Consider the following 21,712-nt stretch of genomic DNA (forward strand, 5'->3'; position numbering starts at 1 on the left):
AATGGTTGTGAGCCACCAAGTAGTTGTTGGGAATTGAACTCAGGACCTCAGGAAGAAGGGTCAGTGCGCTTAACTGCTGAGCCATTTCTCCAGCCCCTTTATGTGGAATATTAACAACAGAAAGAGGCCAACATAAAATGACTTACCATGCTGTGTGACCTAACAGTGGGACAACAATGAGTGATTTGGGCATTTCTGGTAGTATTTATAAGGAAGACCTTCATAACAAAGCCGCATGTCACAGTAGGGATTTGCTGCACATCTCAGGAAAGTTTCTTCTTTGTCAAACAAATCCGAAGTTCTACCTGATGGTAATCTTAAGAAAAGGCTTCAGCTCTAGTGCAAGGCAACACTGATTCAACCCAAGACAGTCACCACCCTGCAAGGAACTGGCAGAGGCTATCCTGTCCTATCTATGCACGCCTTGGACCCTAAGAAGGCAAAAGTGGCTTTCACTCGTTCTCAAGAGGGGCCAGCATGAGCAGCTGTGAACCTGAATCTCCCCTCAGCCTCCAGGCCGTCTGCACACCTAAACCTGGACCTGGCTCAAAGGTGGGTGCAACCTAACAATGATTCCATCCTTTATGCCCCTGCTGCTAATACAGTTGTTACTGCTGTTACATGAGTACATCCCATCCCATCGAGGCCACAGCCCCCCTCCACCCCCGTAAAGGTCCCCGACCTACACTGTAATGAGCAATAGTAATGACCTCTTGTCACCGGCTAGGCAGCGGGCTCAGCATCTTACCTACACAGTACTGATGTGAGGTATGGACTCGGATCATCACTGTCAGATAAGGAAGCCAAAGCTCAGCAAGATGGACCCACCCACCCGACCTTCAACACTGTGGCACTGAGTGGTCACGGTGATCAAAGCTCTACTCTGTAAGCCCTAGAGCAAGTCCTCATTTTGTGAAGTGAGAGAGGACCGAGTGAGGCACAGTGAAGTCAGGAACGCCACAACTCTCCGGCACCGGATCCTGAGGCTGCCGCTCTCCGCTGGCTCCACGGCCCACGTCCTCACCCTGCCCTTGATACACTGGCGTTCTGAACTTACACTGGTATAACAGCCATCTTTCAACCTTCTATCTCCTATTAATTCTGTCTGTCCAGAAAGGTCACAAACATACCCTGCTTAGAAAGAAAAGCAAATATGAAACTCAAGAAAAATAACACTTAACAGTGACATTACATATGCTCTATTGCAAGATGGCACAAAGTCCAAGAACATGTAAAAACTGTAAAGGCGCATTCAACGGTCCCACACTTTTGTTGAAATACAAAAAATATTTTCTATAAATATCACATAGAAAAATGTGCGAATCACAATAATTAAAGAAAGTTCAGAGCCACCCTCAAGTGTTTCTAAGTATCAATGACACATTTGGATCTCGAGAATGCTTATCTCCAACCTTCTCCTGTGTGGTTGATGGCTACATACTTAAACTATGGATAGTATCTTCAGAACTTAATTTTTCAGCTCATTAAAATGAAATCAAGACACAAAAATTAGTTTGCAGTCCAACACCATGTGAAAGCCAGCACAGTTCTTAAAGCCACCAAGCTGCGCCAGGTGGACTGCACTGCGGAGCTCTTCCCTCGTAGCTGTGGTAACTGAGGCCAGAAATCCTCGCGCTGCGGGTGGAAGCTTCCTGCTACACACACACAATGTGCGCAGACCTTACAGTGCATTATACTCCACACATTTGGACGGATCTGTAGGAAAGTGCTTCTGGCAAATTGTCATTAACCTCTTCAGCCCCTAGGAACATAAAATAAAAGTTCATTAAAATTCTCAACTATTAGTCTTTATTTTTCTTAGCTTTCTCACCCATCACTCGGCCTTGAAAAAAAGGCTTTCAAGTCCTTATGCAAATTCTTTGTATCCTTACAAACAGGCCAAAGACAACAGTAGAAACTTGTAGCAAGCCACTATAGATTTCTCTTGAAAATAGAAATCTGCAATCGGAAAAGAATCTGACTAATTGTTTACTCCATTTCCAAATTTCTCTGTTTACAAGGAATGCCTGTTAAATGCCTTACTGAAATCTTCGTAATATTAACTAGTTAGTTATTAAAACAACATCAGAGAACAGCAGTGCTTAATTTCAATGATCTTAAACCATACCAATTTTTAGCACAAATTATTTTAAGGTGTTTTAAATCTTAACTTCACAAAAATTAAACCTACCTAGTTCTTATTAAAATAAGAAAAATAATTAAATTTAGGCCTAGAATAATAACATGGGTTATAAAAGAACACGTAGCATATTGCCTGGAACATTAGGTAATGTTCAATTCATTTTCTCCCCTCAAATTGACACAGTGGGCATCGTCAAACAAGAGACTCGTGATCTGGGGGGAAGGAAATCCAGGTCCGCAGTTATATGAACAGTAACTGAAGAACTAATATGGAAAGTCAGGGAGAGAACATTAAAAATGGTCTCAGATACCTAAAAATCCATTATTTAAACCTCTTAAACTCTAAATATTCAAACAACTTTTTTATTTTTGCTTTTGTTTTTTTGTGTGTAATTTTAGACAGGGTCTCACAAGTAGCCCAGGCTGGTCTGGAGCTTACCACACATTCAAAAAGTGAGATTACATGTTTGCTGCCATGCTCAGATCAAGTAATTCTCGGACCCAATGAAACTGTGAAAAACAAAATCAGTTTGCTTCCCAGTACAACTGATAACATAAATATGACTTACAGTGAAAGGAGTAATGGTCTAACAGATTCCTGAAACATGAGACCATTTAAGAGTCTGTCCACCGAGCTCTCTGGCTCCGGGGTGGTGAGCCTATCTATCTCCAGTTAGCAGTGGGAAGGGAAGCTGGCTGTTCACTTTGCACCGCATAGTTCCAGTTCCCGCTAACCAGGGTACAGAACCTCCTGAGGATCCATACTCAGCCCCCCTGCTGCTGCGTTCTAATCGCATGTGTATGAAATTTGAACTTTAGCTATGGCAACATACATGACATCATTGATTTGGCATCTCTGAGAGTCCTGAAGGAATAGATGGAAAAAAGGTACAGCTAGAAAAGATGAGACACTTCAAGCAGACCCCAAGCCTGTAATGACCTGTTCTGAACAAGAAGCCAGCCTCAGGTGCCGCTCCTCAGAGCATTGTGAGGTACCTTCCCACGCTGATCCTGGCTCAACAGCCACAGTAACAGCCTTTACCTGGAGCACTACTATAAATCCTTGCAGTAGGATAGGTTAGCATGGTTTTTTTTTTTTTTGTTGTTTTTGTTTTTTTTTCTTTCGAGACAGGGTTTCTCTGCATAGCCCTGGCTGTCCTGGAACTCACTCTGTAGACCAGGCTGGCCTCGAACTCAGAGATCCACCTGCCTCTGCCTCCCAGAGTGCTGGGATTACAGGCGTGCGCCACCACCACCCAGCTAGCATGGGTTTTTAACATGTGACTCAGGACATTTTTTCTTTTCCAAAGGGAAACAAGTCTTTTCAGCTAGAACCCTAGCTTTCCATTTCTCACTGCTGTGGCTAGTTAAACAGAACAGCATAACTCACCATAACACAGCTAACAGCTGGGAGCTAGTGATATTTTAACTGACTTCTTAAAACACAGGGTTTCACCGGATGGAGGTGGCGCACGCCTGTAATCCCAGCACTCTGGGAGGCAGAGGCCAGCCTGGTCTACAGAGTGAGTTCCAGGACAACCAGGGATATACAGAGAAACCCTGTCTCGAAAAAACCAAATCCAAAAAAAACAAAAACAAACAAACAAAAAACCCACCACCACCACCACCACCAACAACAACAACAACACAGGGTCTCGTTCAATAGCCAGAGTTGGGCTCACACTTGTAATCCTGCCTCAGCCTCCCAGGTGCTGATGACTATATGTGAACCACCTGGCTTTGTACTTTAATAAAAACACAGAGCTGAAGAAGTAGGCACTGAACAGCACCCACTCTATGCCAAGCACTGTGCTAAGCTGCAAAGAAAAGGAAAAAGACAAGCCAGAGGGAAAACCAACAAAGGAAAACCTACCCTCAGTAATAAGGCCAGAAAGACAAGGTAAATCTGCCTGAAGGGATAAACGCTGTGCAAACAGTGAGGCTGGAAGGAAAACTGAACAACGTACACTGTATTTTAACAGCAACAGTTGTTGGTGTAAACGAGAATCAAAGGCAACAAGGACACCTCAGAGGAGACACTGCAAGAATCACACAGCAGAGGTAGGTGGTTGTCCCCAGACGGCAACCAGAGAACAGGCTCCAGATCTCACTATACAGAGCCGCGGAGGTCTGAGGGCAGGAAGTTTATGAGTAGGGTAATGCTGGGATGTAAGATATAGCACTCATTGGCCTAATTCCTTCCTCCTCCACCCCCACTCCCAGGTGTGCTCTAGAATAAAGAACTCTATATTCAGCTGCCCCTGCTGCTGAGTTCAATCATTTTCACACCACTGAAGACTCCACTGTTTCTGGCCATACTTGTAAATGCCCAAGAGCCCTTGGTGGTGGTTCTCGCAAATCATGTACTGCCTCTGACTGTGAAGCTGGGAGGATTTTATGGGCCTATGTCATGTCCACAGGCCCCACATGTGTATACACTACGTATTTTCTTCTTCACCCCCCTAAACCATGGTTCTAAGTGAAAGTCATATTACAAGTTAATCTCCTAAAGGAGATTACACACATGTCCTCTATGCAAAACTACACTATATTATTCTAACCACTTATTTCTAATGGTCTTTAAAAATCATAATTTGTGTAAGAGCTTTCCCAAAAGTTAAACTGAAGTGTTTCCTCTGTATTCAGCAGAAATGATCCATCCTTGAAGTTTCTACCAGCAGTTTAAATCTAGCAAGTAGACTTAGATAAGCTAATAAGCCATATAGCTTTTGTTTGATCTGCCCAGTGAGGAAACTCCCTGTGGTGTATTTAATTTTGTAAGGAACAGAACACTTCAACTTCCACAGTTGAACTCTACAGAAGTTTGCATAAAAGCCAGAGGATAAAATCATGTTTCAGCAAAATGTTTCTTAAACTGTTTCCTGCACATTTAATAAAGCATGATATACCAGTATTTCAAATAAAAATAGTCACACCCTCTAAGCTTTCATTAGATAATGTTCAGTAACAGGCAGAACTAGAAAAGGCTCAGTCAAGAGCAGCACCAACTACAGCTGGAGAGATGTAAGAGCTCTGACTATGCTTGCAGAGGTCCCAAGCTCACGGCTGCAACTAACAGACATAAAATATAAATAAGTGGTTACAAAAGAAGAGTAGCACTGACTGACGGGAGAGACCACAGTAACAAGGCAGCATGAAGGAATATGCCCGACCCAGATCTTAGCTTCTAATGTGACACGGATTTCCCAGAATCCCTGGGCTATATATAACTAAGGCCATACACGTCTAACACTAAAGCATTTCTTGACGTGTATTTTAAAAGAAGTAATTATTAAATAACTTTCAAATGATCTCCTTTGCAAATATCTTCATGTAGAAGAGGCCTGGATCATACATTTGCCAGAGTCGCACTGACCCACAAAATCACTGTTTGCTTAGCAGGGTCTCTGGAACACACAGCCGCTGCTGCTGAGGTCACAGGAAGTGCAGGTCTAAGATGCTTACCTGGGTTTTGTTTTGTTTTAGATTTGTATATTTTATGTATATGAGTACACTGTGGCTGTCTTCACATATACCAAAAGGCAATGGATCCCACTATAGATGGTTGTGAGTCGTGATGTGGTTGCTGGGAATTGAACTCAGGACCTCTGGAAGAGCAGTCAGTGTTCTTAACTGCTGAGCCATCTCTGTAGCCCAATGCTTACTATCTTAAAAAATTAAAATAAAAAAGGTTTGCCAACCCCCGATTTGAACTTCAGGCAACATGTTGAAAAGGACCCTCTCAGGGAATATTTCAAATCAACCTCACCAAGAGTAACAAAAGGTCGTTGTATGCAATGGAAATCCAGACTTTACAAACAGATGCAGTGGCAGTGCGAACATGCAGTGCTCGGCAATCTTCTGCCTGAGTGCAGCATGGATTTCAGGGTAAACCACACAGCAACTCTACACTTAATTTCACATAAGGCTAATTTTAAAAGATAAAAACCTGTGGCAACATTTTCAAAATAAGAGTATGTTTTGTTTTCTTTTTCAAAAAAAGACTTCAGATTCTCCTTAAAAGAAAACAGTACCAAGGACCACTGAAGTACACTTCAGCAAGGCAGAAGACCAACCAAAATGATGGCCACCAAGGAGACCGAGAACCAGGGCCACTCACACTGAACACTCGTGGTCCATTTTCTTACAGCAGAAAGAGAAGGGAAACGCACTGCTGTTTCGTTTTATATGCAAGAAAATGCAGAACCAGAGGCTGGGCAGGAGAGGTCAGAGCGCTCGGCTCTCTGGTTGTAGGAAGGCCTGCCCTGCCGCACGCAGAGGTTAGCACAATGTCAAGCAATGGCCTCTAGGAGGAAGGCAGCGAAGAACCAGACAGATGTGCGTGCAACTGGTAACTCAATGCTTGCAAACACTGCCGCCCTCCTCCCAACTCTGTAGCAATTCTGCCACCAGAAATCTGTTTCAGGGCTGGAGAGAGATGGCTCAGCGGTTAAGAGCACTTGCTGCTCTTCCTGAGGTCCTGAGTTCAAGTCCCAGCAACCACATGTGGCTCACAACCATCTGTAATGGGATACTTTTTTAAAAATCTGTTTCATACTGTTTTTTGCAACTTCTTGTGACTTTCAAGTAAGAAGTTTAAAAAAAAAAAGATTTTCCTAACATTAACATTCAAACTTCATGTAACTTCATGGGCCCTCACTGCAGAGGACTAGGAGCCCTCTTCTACCACAGAGCACCACTTTATCCAGCAGTCTCCATCCCTAAGGACTAGGCAAGGGCACGACTATGACCCGCAGAGCCGCCATCCAGTCACGAAGTATTTACTGAGCCTATGGGAAGGTGCTATCTGGAGTCTGGGGAGGACAGTAAACTATGTTCTTAGCCAGCACCAGGCCATCCTGTCTGACTGTGACCTACCGTGCTTCCCTGCCACGGGCTTTACCACTTAGTCCTGTGTACTACAGTCCAGCCCCCGGTCTCACTGCGGCTCAGACTGGATACCTGACTCTGTGGGCTGCAGGGCCCAAGGTTTTACTGTCCTCCTTACAATCAGAAACTGCCCTTTGCGCCACTATGTAAAGAACTTCTGGAATGTCTACTTATTTTCTATGTGAATACACCACTCCCTTATTTGTTCTAGCTTCTTATCAGAAAATCTGATAAATGTATTTACTTACAATTACCATGACCTCTGTAATAGTATAGTGATACATTATTCTGAAAATATCTCTTGACCTCAGAGACTAAACTTTTGGCTGACCTCACAGAAAATTAACAATATGCCTGAGATCAGTCAAGGCTTTGTACTCAACCCTCCATCTTCCTGTGTGCTCAGCCTGGGTAAGTTTAACCGGCCTTTGCGAGAGCACACAGCCAACCTTACTGAGCCCTGGATTTCCCACATAGTCAGCTTTTACAGTTGAAGCCATATGCATAGCTTCCATGTTAAGTTCCACACTCCATGCCCTGACCATGAAGGTATGTATGTACGCTTATGCTGTGGTAATCTGACATGAGCTAACAGGTGGGAAGCAACCGTAAGACAAATTCTCCACTGTCGACGCTGCAAACAGCGAGAGGATGAAGTTTGTCTGTGGTGCTGACTCAAGGGTCAGCTGGGTTCAGTAATGCACCTTCTTCCCTCACAAACGCTGTTAGACAAAGCGTCCAGAATCCCTCAGCCCTTCCCAGCCATGTTTTCTGTGCTGTCAAGCCCTTTATTACCTAGAAGCACAGCATGAAGGAACAGAGAGAAACAGATCATAAACAAAAAGCAGACCAGTAGCTATAAAACTACAAACTGCAGCAAGACAGAGCTAAATGGAGAGTTCAAATTTGGGCTTGTTCTTAGTAAATTAACCCAAAGGAGACTGCTGTGTTTTCAGGAGACTCACACACACTGATGCCGCTCAGGCTGTCTTTAATGTGCTAACACTTCGCATCACAGTACGTTCACACTTTCTAAAACACTGGTTCCCAACACATGGGTTGTGACCCCTTTGGCAAACCTCTATATCCAAAAGTTTTTTTACAAGTCCTTTACATTAGGACTCAGGACAGTAGCAAAATTACAGTTATAAAGAAGTCACAAAAAATAGTTATATGGTTGAGGTTACCACAGCATGAGAAACTAACTGTATTAAGGGTCGTAGCATTAAGAGGGTTGACAACCACTGTTCTAAAGCCTTTGAAACTGTGAGCTGAATAATCCCCCCTTCAGATTTTGTTACTCAGGTATCAGACACCGTGACAAAACATGTGATTAACACATCACCCAAGTCAATCAGAAAAACACTAGAAAGTCACTAACATGTCCCTAGCATCAGCTCAAGGAGAGACTTCGATCCCCTAGTTAGTATTCCAAGGCTTCCCTCAGACAACAGGCCGAATCCAAAACACTATGTCCGCTCCAAAGCAGCTGGTCTGTTTCAGACCAACTTTCTCTAACCATCTGACAGGAAAGAGTTCTGACCTTGACTATTTAGCCCAGGGTAGCCTTAAATTCCCAATGCCATGGTGACTTATCTCAAAACGTCCAGTCCTCCTCAGCCTCCAAGTGATGCAACTACAGCATCCACCCTGGCTGGAAAGGGGAGTTAAACAAGAAAACATTAAGCTTACTCTGCAGTGCTTGCTGCCCACACATGAACCAGAGCTTAGCCCTGGAACTCAGTAAGTCAGGAATAGTGGTGTGCATCTGTAATGCCAGCACTGGGTGGGGTCGGCACAGGACTCCCCGGACTTGCGGGCCAGCTAATCTGGCCAAGAACCATGTTAGAGACCTTGTCTCAATAAACAAGCAGATGGAGACTAGAGGGACGGAGCACTCACTGCTCTTACAGAGGACACAGGGTGGCTCACAATTCTAGCTTCAGTTCCAGGGGCTCCCACACTCTCTTCTGGCCTCCATGGGTACAAGGACACATATGGTATATCTACACATAGCGGGCAAAACATTCATGCACACAACACAGAAATATTTCCTTTTTTAAAAGAAGTGTGGCTAGCCATCTTGAGAAACACATCTGAGGTTAGCTTCCGGCCTCTGTCGGTCAGGTACACCCAGGCACATGCATCTTTGACACACACATAAACACCCACCCACACAGGCATTCAGGCACACAAAGTGTTTTGAAAAAATATTTTTTAAAATAGCAAACTATATTAGTTTATTTTATTATTTTTTATGTATGAGTGCTCTATCTGCATGTACACCTGCATGCCAGAAGAGGGCATCGGATCCCATTACAGATGGTTGTGAGGCACCACGTGGTTGCTGGGAATTGAACTCAGGACCTCTGGAAGAGCAGCCAGTGTTTTTAACCACTTGAGCCATTTCTCCAGCTCTCCCCACACCCGCAATACATAAATAAACTAGAAATCCTCATATATATGTATGTATATTTAGTCTAGGTGGCAGTAGAAACCACATATTGTGTACAAAAAATGTCTTTAAAATTATCTAATCGTATGAATTTTTAAACACTATAATTTACCCATAGTATAAATGAGCATGATTAACAAATTTAATCCTTGAAAATTATAATCAATTGTCAAAGAAAAAAAATACTACTCTTTTCTAATTCAAAGTGTTAGCCTTTCCATGGTTTTAGGAAATGAAAATAGGGCCAGTGAGATGCTCAGCAGGAAAGGTGCTTGCAGCCAAGCCTAATGACCCGAGTTCGCTTACTGGAACCTGCAAAGTAGAAGAGAACCAGTGCTCTGTACCTCTCTTATGTGCCCCGCTGTAATTTGTTTGCTTGCTTGTTTACAGCGAGCTAGATAGGATTGATACCAATAATATCAGCACTCAGAAGGCGGGCACATCGAGTCTGAGCTAGCCTGGACTATACAGGAAGACCCCGTGTCAAAACAAAACAAATTCCAAGAGTTTTGTTTTAGAGCTAAGCAAATTAAAGTCTAATGATTTTCCTTCCCTTCCACCACCTATGAAGTCAGTGCTTTACTCTGTGGAGCTGCTTAAAGACAAAAGCCCATCCTGAGGGAGTTTCCCTACAGCCTCCTCACCAGGCCCTATGCTCTGTGAAGTCACTTCCCTTCTCTGGGGCTTCATTCTCCACATTTCAGTTACTTCAGTCAACTGTTATTAAGCCTTGAAGATGCTTTCATAGGATCACTAGAAGCTCAGCAGGAGCCTCCATCACCACAGCATCTCCATCACCACAGCACCACAGCACCACAGCACCACCATCACCTCCATCACCACAGCATCTCCATCACCACAGCACCACCTCCAGCACCAGCCTACTTCATCTCCTTATGCAGAAACCGTACCTCATGGTGAGAGGCCATATTCACACAACTTTCATTACAGAATATTGTTACAACTGCCCTTTTTTATAACCAGTTATTAACAAGCCCCCTCCTCTGCCTTCCTCCCCCTGTGTATTATAATTATCTGAGACATGAGCTCCCTCTTTATTCCAAGCTGGCTCAGAACAAGGTTCTTCTAACTCTAACGAAGTACTGGAATACAGGTGCATGCCTCCATGTCTAGGGGGTGCTGTTCATTTCTTACTCAGCCTAATTAAGAAACCAAACTTACCATAGCTGCATAAGTATCTGGGCCGTGGGGTAGAGTGCATAGGGTTCAGTACCAGCCAGTGCTTCCAGTGTCCCCTGGAGGTTGTTGAATGCACTCCCCGCAGACAAGGGAACTAGCATGAGCCTTCTTACATTTTACAGTTAGCTCTATGTTTGGAGAACTAAAGAGTTAGAGCAAGGTCTGCAAGATGGTTCATGAAAAGCTACTGCTGGGCAAGCCTGATGACCTGAGTTGAATTCTCAGAACACACACAAGTGAAGGGGAGAACTAACTCCACAGAGTTGTCCTCTGACATCTATATGCATGCCAGGCATGAGCACACATGCACACACGTACACACACACACACACACACACAAGCAAAAACACATACATACACACCACATTATTTTAAATAGAAAGAAAGAAAGACTGTTAGAGCAAATCCTGTCCCTTAAAGCTGCTTACCTGAATGTATTTCCGTTGGGTTTCATCATTTAAAACATGTGCAACATGCTTGGAAAAAATCTTTTCCCTGCCAGTTCTGGCATGGATACCAACCATGGTGACACCAATCGGCCAGGGGGCATTCCCAATGGCCATCTGAAGGTAAGCGTCATTCGCCTGGAAGGAAAGGTTAAGAAGTCAAGTACACAAAACACACATCGGATAAATGTTTGCTTCCAGTACTGCACAGCCCTTCCTGACACACTTTATCCACCTCGTGACAAACATAGTAAGTTCCATTGCTCAAATCAAGAACTGAAATCTGGGGTGACCTACAGCCCTGCCCAGAAACACAAATGCCTGTGAAACCAGGAGTCAATCCTAAGCATGGGAAGAAGACAAACCCTTTCTTTCTAGCCTTTGTGCATGGACAACAATGCATCTCAGTCTGAAACAGTAGGCAGTTCATTTCACACGCTAACAGATTTTAGAGTCAGTCTCTGTCTGTGGAGCTGGGAGGCGGACAGTAGCTAGCTAGCCGGTCACCACCCAGCCTGCAATCATATCCACGCCCCACACAGCACCGTGGGGCTCTGGAAGCAGTGTGGGTGGGGAGATGCTTTATCTACTGGGACACCCACATAGGTCCACAACGGTGGACACACAAGCCTGGGCCCTGGCTTACAGGTCACAGGCTGAAGGGTGTGAAACAAGAGCACTTTCCATATTGACCCCAGTGGTCTTCCTGACAAGAGCCTTGAAATAAAGCTATGAAGGCTCAAGACTTACGCCGGGTAACCCAAAGGGCTTGGTTTCCAGTCAAGTCCGGCTAGCTGTGAGAAAGGAGGGGAAACAGAACAAAACGCAAGGAACTTCTAAAGACCCCCAGGACGTCAAGCAGTCTGCACACAGGCACCACGGTAGCTGCTAGGTCAAGGTCCACCCTAGGATAAGTGTCACCTTGCTCTGCAGCACATCTTAAGGGTTAAAGGGAATTCTGTGCAGTTTTAGTCACTGACTCTCACATGTAACTTCCACACAGAACATCAACTAATACAACTTCCAATTTCCCATGTCTCTAAAACCAGAGAGAATTTCCCAACACATGATTAAAATGTACTGTTTCTCACTGTCATCTATACAAAGTAAGCTCTCACCAGGTTTTGATGTGCATCCTGAGAAAAAGATAATAACAAAGGCATCGGCTAGAGCAGGCACTGCAGCGATGAAGACTGTGCCACGCAGTCATCCTTATTAAATACGGGGGTGGGGTGGGGGTGAGGGGGTGACCAAAGCATGCATGAAACGCTCAAAGAACTAAAATAAATTTAAAAAAAAGATTCATGCAACTAGCAGAAACAAGAATGAAAAGCTACCTCTACTGGGACAACTGGCTAATGACAAATCCCCTGGAACCCAACGCTCTCATCACATCACCGCATCACTGTGAATGCTAGCAGTTCCCTCTTCCCCTCTCTAGTGCTCTAGCACTGCCTCTGGGATTCAGAGACCTTCACTCCAGGCTTCGTGGGTGCCTCAGCCGTTGGAAGGCCCACCTCAGTGTCATATCTTCAGGATCCAGAAGCCCCCCTCTCCCCCCCAACACAGCTGCCTCCCTCCAATGCCTGCTTCTAAGCTCACCCTGGACCAGGGTGCTTTCCCCAGTACCTTGCCCAGAGCCCACTCAGGAGCTAAGGTATTGGAGTGAACAGCAACCGCCCTCCCAGCGAGCAGTCTGCCTTCCCCACAGTCCTAGCTGTCTGCCTTCCCCACAGTCCTAGCTGTCTGCCTTCCCCACAGTCCTAGCTGTCTGCCTTCCCCACAGTCCTAGCTGTCTGCCTTCCCCACAGTCCTAGCTGTCTGCCTTCCCTACTGTACTGTAGAGGGCGGGATGTATCCTAGCAGCCTTCCATGAGCACTTTCCAAACACAAACAACCATAACACATACATAAATTCCTCTCAGTCAGCCAGGACAACACTCAGCTATGTTACCAATTAAATAAGCTTTGCAGTGGTCTGAAGAATCTTGCTTGTATGGGAGGATTTGTTCCATGGCATAATCAACTACTTATACATTCTGAAATTCAATCCCATCCCTAAGACCAGCATGCCTTTACATTGTACATGCTCTGAAGAACCTTTTAACCGACTTTTAAAATGACTAAGAAACACAGGTGAGGTCTCAAGTTTGTTACTCAATGACAAGAGAACAAAAACTTTTCCCTCCTACCTGCTTCACACTCCTGCTTAAATGTACCATGTAAAATCCTCCCCGTTTCAAACTACCACTGTATCATGAGCATAATCTAGATAATGGTCACAGCAACTGTAGCACATAATAATTTACCTTCACGTACTCTCTCTGCAACATAAACTTAATAATATCTGTTATTGATTCTTTAATATCAGCAGGAAGATTCTGAAAAAAGAAAAAACATAACTAGTTTTAGAAGCTGCTATATGTAGTGAAAACTACTTATTCTAGATATTCTAATCTAAAACAAACAAACAAAAACATGAGTTAAAAAGTGTCTTCCAGAAGCCTCACCCTTTTCCGGAGCTTTCTGAAAAGCGGTCTGAGGTAGGACTCGGTCTGCTTTTGGGTAGCACTGTTTAGTTTGCCCTGTACGCTGCGCTTCACGTAGTCCTCTCTGGCATTCAATTCTTTAGCCCAAACACCAAGAAGAAACTGTTGGAAAAAAAGTTAAGGCTGCAGTGCCACCCAGTGGTGTGTGCAGAACAGCTCCCAACACAGGGAAGGGCAGTACAGAATCATTCTTATCACACCTGTCATCAAGATTTAATTAACAAACAACTTCTGTCTGTTGTTTGTTTCATCCTGTGCTTCAAAGTCAAGACACCCATAATCTATGTACTACTACATTGTGAAGATGGACCACTTCCTCAAAAATGAGCTATCAAATTCCTCAATGACTGGATTGAAAGAAATTCACTGTATTTTCATTTGTACCTACTACATATAGTTCAATTAATCAAGGTCTACCATATATATGCACTCTGACATTCGATCAGTCTTTGAAGTATGCTATATACAATTTGGACTTACACAGAACAGAGAAATCAATTTTAAAATCTCACCAACACCCAACTAATGGTGAAGAAAGAAGAAAGAAAATAAATAAACCTAAAACTGTGGTCCATGCCATCCTGGCAAACAAGCCCAGAGCGCCTGGGGTTTAGGTGCAGACTCCTCCCAGGGCAGGGGACAGGAAAGCAGACGTGAGGAGGACAGACCTCCAAAGAGAAGAGGCAGCTCCGGGCTGCTGCTTGTGCTGTCTAGATCTACACTGTGTAGCCTAGGGATACTTAGAACCCTGACAACTAAAGCACTGTATTCAAAGCATAAATACTTTAAAATTCTTAAAAACAAAGTAAAATAAAATGTAAATACAAATAAAAGCACTCCTTGCATTAAGTTTCCCATCTGAAGACAAATATTTAAATGAATTTAGGATTTGACCTTGTTCTCCTAGTTCTCCTAGTTCTCTAGTTCTCCTAGGGAGAACTAAAGAGAATGCTGACAGCAAATACAGAATTAGTAAATAAATAAGCAAGTATATACAGTACTCAAGAAACGGATCTTGCTCACAGATTAGCTCTGGTCATTTTCTGCACGGTGACGTCCTTCCCAAGCTCCGTCCCCCACCCTCCCCTCCCCACTTCTCCCTACAGTATTCTATGGGGGAGTCGAGAACAGGAAACTCCTTCACACGTTGTGGTCACTCTGCTGCTGCACTCATCTTCCCTGGCTTTCAGGGATAATGGGAGCAGACACACATTTCCACTCGTTACCCACGGCATATACAGTGAGGGAGGGGCTCCAGAGGTGCAGACACTCAGCACAGGCACTCTCCTGACACATACAATGCCTGAGAAATACCCTACCCAGGATAGACCCAAGCACACACGGGAACGCTTCTTCCGTCCGTCTGTCCGTCCCTCTTCCATCCACACCGTGCTCCCCGTCCGTTCCCTACAGCACCCACCTTCAGGAACTTGGTGATGATGTCCATGTCCTTATGATCGTCACCTTTTCCTAAGGACTCCCCCAGTGCCTCAAGAGAAGAAAGAAAACACGCCTGTTCACTAACACAGCAATTTTCAAAGGTGTGTGTGTGTGTGTGTGTGACCATCGATAGGTTAAAAAGGGCTTTAATAACACATACTGACCAACTTTATTTGTTGAAATTTCTAGACAACTTAGGAAAAACTGCACATCTCTAGGTAGAGTGCGCTACCTCTTATGAATCTCCGGAGAGGTGGCTCAAGGGTAGAGGCGAGTGCCGCCTGCCACAGCCTTAGCTCAATCCCCAGGAGCCAGGTAAGGTGGAGAGGGGATTAAGCCCACACAGTTGCACTCTACACTCTACACATGTGGTGGCAGATGTCCCTGCCACAAATCATGCACACGGCACATGTACACACAGTAATAACTCAAAACAGACTGTTCTTGCCTTTTGCTACATATTTTGGATGTGTGCGTGAGAGTGCGGGAGCTCAGAGCTCAGAGCTGCAGTGTGAACTGTTCATTCAGCACGGGTGCAGTGTCCTTCACAGCTGGCCCCAAGTTTGCAAATTTAATATAAAACATCAGTGACAGTTAACAGAGCTGAGCACTTCTCCTAGAGGGATGAAATGGCCTAGAACCACTACACTGGTGGTCATAACACCCTGTGCATATATTTCATGAGCCACTCAACTGTATACTTGATTTTGGTAAATTATATTGCATGCAAATATCTTAAGATTGTTTTAAAAAATAGGGAAGAAAGAGAGGATGAACAGAGAGGGGGAGGGGGGTTAGCAGCACAGAGGGAGGGAACAAGTCTGACAATCGATTGCTCACTCTAATTATTTAGTAACAGTTACAGAGCATCTTACATGACCAATGGAAGGGGATGCAGTAAAATGGTCCTCAACCACAAGCTCGCTCTAGAGACGCCTACATGTTCAGAGGCCAGAGACTAAAGCTAACACAAGTAACAACCGCGCTGGGCTAAACATACAGCAAACAAAGAACTCTAACCTGGATTTGTTACATGCTAGATCCTTATATGACACTGTTATTTTCATAAAGAGTACACGTAGCATTCACATGAATCACAGGGCCAGAATCAGGAGGCTATATATTGGCAAGTGATAGCAGAAATGTCAGGGCACGCCCCTCAGTGCTGCTAGTGGGCCAGCCCAGGGACAACCATGCCACAGAGTGGTTTGACAGTACTCAAACAAATTAACATGTATGTATAAGCCCCACAATTCTGTTCCGGTCCATGGCTCAGGAGGAGCTGAGAGCAACCGAAGTGCCCACTGTGATAAGAAATCTAAAATACAAGAACGCCATAATATAGAGTCAATCCAAAGCAAGAGAAGCGAGTGTGGATCTCAAACAGTATGAAATGGGGAAAGCAATAAAATAAAGATTACCACAACACACACTACTACTTAAAAACTGCAAGCTTTTCAAGTACACCACCAGCAAATAGAAGGATGTAAATCAACACCACAGTGATCACTTTGAAGGTAGGAAATGCGAGTAAGCAAGCGAGCACTGAGGGAACGAAGCCAGTGCAGGTGCAGGACCACTGCTCAGCTCAGGGACCTGCTCCTGAGGAGGAAGGGATGCGGGGAGCGCTGAGGGAGCGGGAAGAGTACCTCTAATTCTTCAATGGTGGTGTTTTCCTCGTGAACTTTCAGGTCGTTCTGTGTGTCCTCCTCTCCGGGTTCCTGACCACCCACAATTTCATTCAAGTACTGCTGGTCAATCTTGTCCAAGGCTGCTTTCAGATCATTCCTTAAGCCCTAAGGTGAGAACAAGAAGCACACCAGTTAGGAAGCGTCACCCTGCCCATGTCATCTGTGCTCCTTCGCTCTCCTCAAGTCAGCAGGGCGCTTGCCTAGCGTGCAGAGTTCCCCAGGACCGGAAACTGGTCGTGGTAGAACACACCTGAGGTCACAGCACTTGGAGACAGAGGCAAGAAGACCAGATGGTTCAGTTCGAGACCAGCCTGGGCTACAAGACCTTATCTCAACCTTCCCCTCCCAAATCCATGCCAAAAAGAACATGTCATGTTAAGGGTTTGTCAACTAGGGAATGAAACAAATCATTGTTCTAATACTAGCATCACTTGAAAAATAATTCTTGCCGGGCTGTGGTGGCGCACACCTTTAATCCCAACACTTGGGAGGCAGAGGCAGGTGGATTTCTGAGTTCGAGGACAGCCTGGTCTACAAAGTGAGTTCCAGGACAGCCAAGAATACACAGAGGAACCCTGTCTCGGAAAACAAAAACAAAAACAAAAACAAAAACAAAAAAGAAAGAAAAATAATTCTTATAAAAATAGTTAAAAGAATATATGCACACTGTCCAGTCTAAGAAAAAGAAAACGGACATGTTACAAATCTAAAAATCCTCATCAATACCATAATGTTTTAATACCAAACTTAGTGAGTGTGTCTCATTAGAGGTCCCCAATCCATTTTCCAGGTCACACACACATCTAATGTCATTTCAATTGCTCTGAACTCCCTGTGTCAATTAAAAAGCCCAGAGTCTCTTTAAACCCAGCTTGAAACTTTGTTTTTATCAAAGTGGCATTCTACATTCAATGTCTCTCCCGGCTTGAATATTTAATAAGGAGAAGAGAACAGGCTCCCTCAGGCCACTGTGAGACAGTCAGGGAGCAGGCTGGGGATGCTGAGCCCAGAGTCAGGGAGCAGAATGGGAGACGTTATGTGGCAGGGCTTGAGAGCAAAGCTAGACTTGGTTCAGACCTGCGCTGTGTGGAAGTTCTTGAGCAACTTACCTTTATGCCTTGGCCACCTATCTGTAAAATAGGATTCATTCCACCAACTACGCAGAGTTGTTACAGAAGTCGCTGTTGGTTTATTTTGCATTTACTATGTGCTAGGGCTGTTCTCAACTCTAGCAAAGTTCCTTTCTGAGCTGACTGATTTCTGAGCTGTGACTGAGGGTGCTCCATGTGCACCCTCAATGCTCACATGCACTAGCAGCATCCAACCATCCGAGCATCACACACACACACACACACACACACACACGACAAAGTCTCACTTTTAATTTGGCAAACACTGATAACTTGCTTTATGTAATGTACAGGACCAGGTTCCTCACTGGTTACCACATTTAATTCTCAAGACACCCGAGTGAGCAGAAGGTCCCACCAGACTTGCCACTGGTCACACAGCTAACGATGAGCAGCCAGGAATAGAACCCAGATCCTTTAGACCTATGCTCTTTCCTCAGAGCCTTTATATGTGAGGTCTAGGCCACAAATTCTGCCATTAGTGAAATATACTACATGCATCTGCAGAGGTTAATTATGGGAACACAGAGAAGGAAATGACGAATTCTTTCTGATGGGGGCTGTGATTAGGTTAAAAAAAAACAAAGTGATTTTTGCATTGTGTCTAGAAGAAAAAAGACAATATTTTCAGAGGCATTTTAGAAAGAGGCACTGCAAGCACATCATTATAGGCAAAGAAGACCACAAAAATCCCAGGAACTTGGTAGCACAGGGCTGGACTGGCACTGCTGAGATTCCATGCAGAAAGATCAGGAAACAAGGAAAGCAGACAGGAAGCACTAACTAGCAAACAGAGCACAAAGAGCAAGACTCCGAGCCAGCCCAGCCATTCCCACCACTCTAACGAGACAGTGAGCCTGTGGGTAAAGGTAGGACCAGGTGCAGGGAGGGGCTTCACATAGGCAACCATTTCCCTTGGATTACAATCACAAGAAGACCTTAGGCAAAGGTCTGCCTAGCTTAGACCAATCAAATAGAACTGAGTTTGTCTGGTATCATTAAAGTCACAAGTAACCAAGAAGACTTGTTATTAATAAACTGCTTCACAGTACCAAGTTTTGGGAAGGTCTGTTATACAACCACAGAAAACCATGCACATCTTTCAGTATTTGACAGAGTGAATTGATAAAAAGCTAATGAAGCCACAGAGGAGCTGAACAAACACTGCCCTGACACCCACAGACAAACCAGCAAACCAAAAGCACGTTCTTTTCAAGTGCCCACAGAATGGACCAGACGCTGGGCACTAACACACAGCCACAGCCTCCCACATAAAATCTACACCTGTTCCTTCTAGAAGAAAACACAAAACATCACTTCAAGTCCTTGACTTATGCAAAGAATTCTCAAGCAGAACACAAAACCAACAACTATTGAAAAAATTAAATTAAAATAAATAAAAATTAAGAAAGAATCAGTCAACTGGGACTTCATCAAAATTTAAAAACTTCTGCTCAGCAACACTCCATTAAGAAAATGAGTAATGCACAAGGGAGGACCAATCGTGTCAAAAGCCCTCTGCGTCCCTTATCTGCAGCACATATATGGAACCTCCAACTCATTAATAAAGGACAAACCATTTAGAAGATGAATGCAGGCCTGTCATAAACCTGTGATGGTTGTTCTTGCCTGTGGGACTAATGGAGACAGATTTCTGGGGTACTAGGATTCTGGGACTGGGGTAACTGAGCCTGGACACCGGCACCAAGTGTGGAGCCCCATCCCATGGCCTGTGGTCCCAGATGGAATACAGAGGAGAAAGAGCCAAACACCAGCACAGACCCCTCTGTTCCTGTGTTTGTGTAATGTGACCACAACCCCCTGCCTTTCCTGCTCTAGGGACTGTATCCCTTCAAAGTGTCACCAAAATAAACCATTAATCTTGTTTTGTGAGGCCCCTTGTCACAATAATGAAACAGTACAAATACTGTACAAAGGAATGTAGTATGAAAAGATGTTCATTCATCTTCACATCAGGGCCATGAATAAAATCACAAGGTTTTACACATACAAGAAAGAATTAAATTTCAAAGTCTAACACCACCACAGGTTAGTTAATCTTTAGAAATGCCCAGCACTTACAAAGCATGCATTTTACTCCTTTCATTCAGTAATGCTGCTTGTAGATATTTCCCTGAGAAGACATATTTATTCAGGAGAATGAGGGCACTACATACCTCCTCCCTGAAATACGGCTTATGAGTAGCAGTGGCCCAAAACGAGAAACAAACTGTGGTATGCTCATATAACCAAATTAACCGAGCAATAGCAGGGAGACTATCCCATGGCACAGATGGCGCTTTAAGAAACCTCGTGCTGAGCCGACAGAGCTGTGTCCATCCAGGTGAGATATAAAAACGCTAACACCAAAACAGCAAGAGAAACTTAATTCAGTGTTTTCAGTCAGAAAGTTAGCTGCCCGGGAACAGACGTGACACGGGACTGGGTGATGACAATATCCTTTATCCTTAGACAAGTAATGTGCTCACGTGTTATTTATCAAAACAGATGAACTATGCTTAAGACACAGACTTCCCTTAAAAGCACAGACGACTGACTTCAGTAGCACTACGCGGATACTGTTTCCCATGTTCACCTATAATGATGCTGACAGTCAGACCCCATGCTCCCAGCGTACACGGGACTATCCTGTGTTCAGGTTTGGTCCAACTTCTTACCTTGTTCACTTCTGGTGTAAGGATCTCTATTTTTCTTAAGCGTTGGAAAGCATCATAATCAGTTTCCCCAAACAGTCTAATTGGCTCTCCCCGTTCTCTCAGTCTTCTGATGACCTAGGAAGAGAAACACACACCTGGGAAACTTCAAAGAGGAAGAAAAACCTAAATAAACATCTCAAAACAATTTACATGTTTATCTTAAACTGAAACCTGTTTAATAAATATAATTTAATTACCCAAAGAGGTGTTTCTGAATGAAATATAAAATCCTTCAAACTTTTAAAAAGTGTAATTAAGCCAAAGCCAAATCTTCTGATCTCATTGCCTTTACATTTAATCCTACCCACAATTAGACGTGTTAAAAACAGACAGATTTATGAGACATCGAAAGAATATAACACTACTGAGTCAACCAAAAATTTAAAAAAAAAACCTAAAATTAAAAAAAAACAAAAAACGAGAAACCTGAGCTTATTACTTTAAAGCAGTGCTTTCAACTGGAGACCACTAATAAACTAAGTAACTATAAATTATGCAATACTTATGACATCTATTTAAATAGGGAATTACCATCTACTACGCCTAAAGGCAAGGCAGTAAAGTATCTGACCTCAAAAATAGGCAAGAATTCTATTACTCTCATTTATTAAATAAAGGGATGTGGGGCTAGTGAGGTGTCCCTGAGCTTCACCCCCAGGACCCACCCGGGAGAGGAGACCCGGCCGCAGCAGCCACGGCAGCCTGTCTTCTCCACATGCGCATGTAAGCCAGGCACTCTACCAACTGCACCATGTTTAGCGCCCCAACGCATTTGTAGTGATTGGAACAAAGCATAGGAGTCTGTCATTTCATTTGTGCCCAGTTCTACCTCTGTGAGGACTGAGCACTGACTGGAAATAGGACAGAAGAGGGGACATCACTCAAAAATATACGGAACTCAAACTTTATATAGTTTAAGTTGTTCATATCATAGTTTAAGTTGTTTATATCATGTTAACTTGTTAAGTAAAATAATAGTTGAAGTAGACCAGGCTGTGGGTAGACACTACAGAACAAACTGTAAGCTAGTATAATATATAAATGTCTACAAT

At 43.9% G+C, this 21,712-nt stretch overlaps 1 protein-coding gene across 1 annotated transcript in view; it reads right to left on the reverse strand.

Moving 5' to 3' along the window:
- Positions 1-1,183: 1,183 nt before the first annotated feature.
- Prpf18 (pre-mRNA processing factor 18) overlaps positions 1,184-21,712 on the reverse strand; it is a 28,674-nt gene continuing 8,145 nt past the window's right edge. The window contains exons 4-10 of the mRNA XM_052157218.1: positions 20,622-20,735; positions 16,772-16,918; positions 15,103-15,171; positions 13,644-13,784; positions 13,443-13,514; positions 11,116-11,271; positions 1,184-1,762 (exon numbers count right to left, since the gene is read on the reverse strand). Of these exons, the coding sequence (XP_052013178.1) occupies positions 1,682-1,762; positions 11,116-11,271; positions 13,443-13,514; positions 13,644-13,784; positions 15,103-15,171; positions 16,772-16,918; positions 20,622-20,735 (780 nt within the window). The 3' untranslated portion in view covers positions 1,184-1,681. The remainder of the gene's footprint in view (positions 1,763-11,115; positions 11,272-13,442; positions 13,515-13,643; positions 13,785-15,102; positions 15,172-16,771; positions 16,919-20,621; positions 20,736-21,712) is intronic.

This window comes from Apodemus sylvaticus, chromosome 14 (genome assembly GCF_947179515.1).
Source record: "Apodemus sylvaticus chromosome 14, mApoSyl1.1, whole genome shotgun sequence".
Lineage (NCBI taxonomy): Eukaryota > Metazoa > Chordata > Mammalia > Rodentia > Muridae > Apodemus > Apodemus sylvaticus.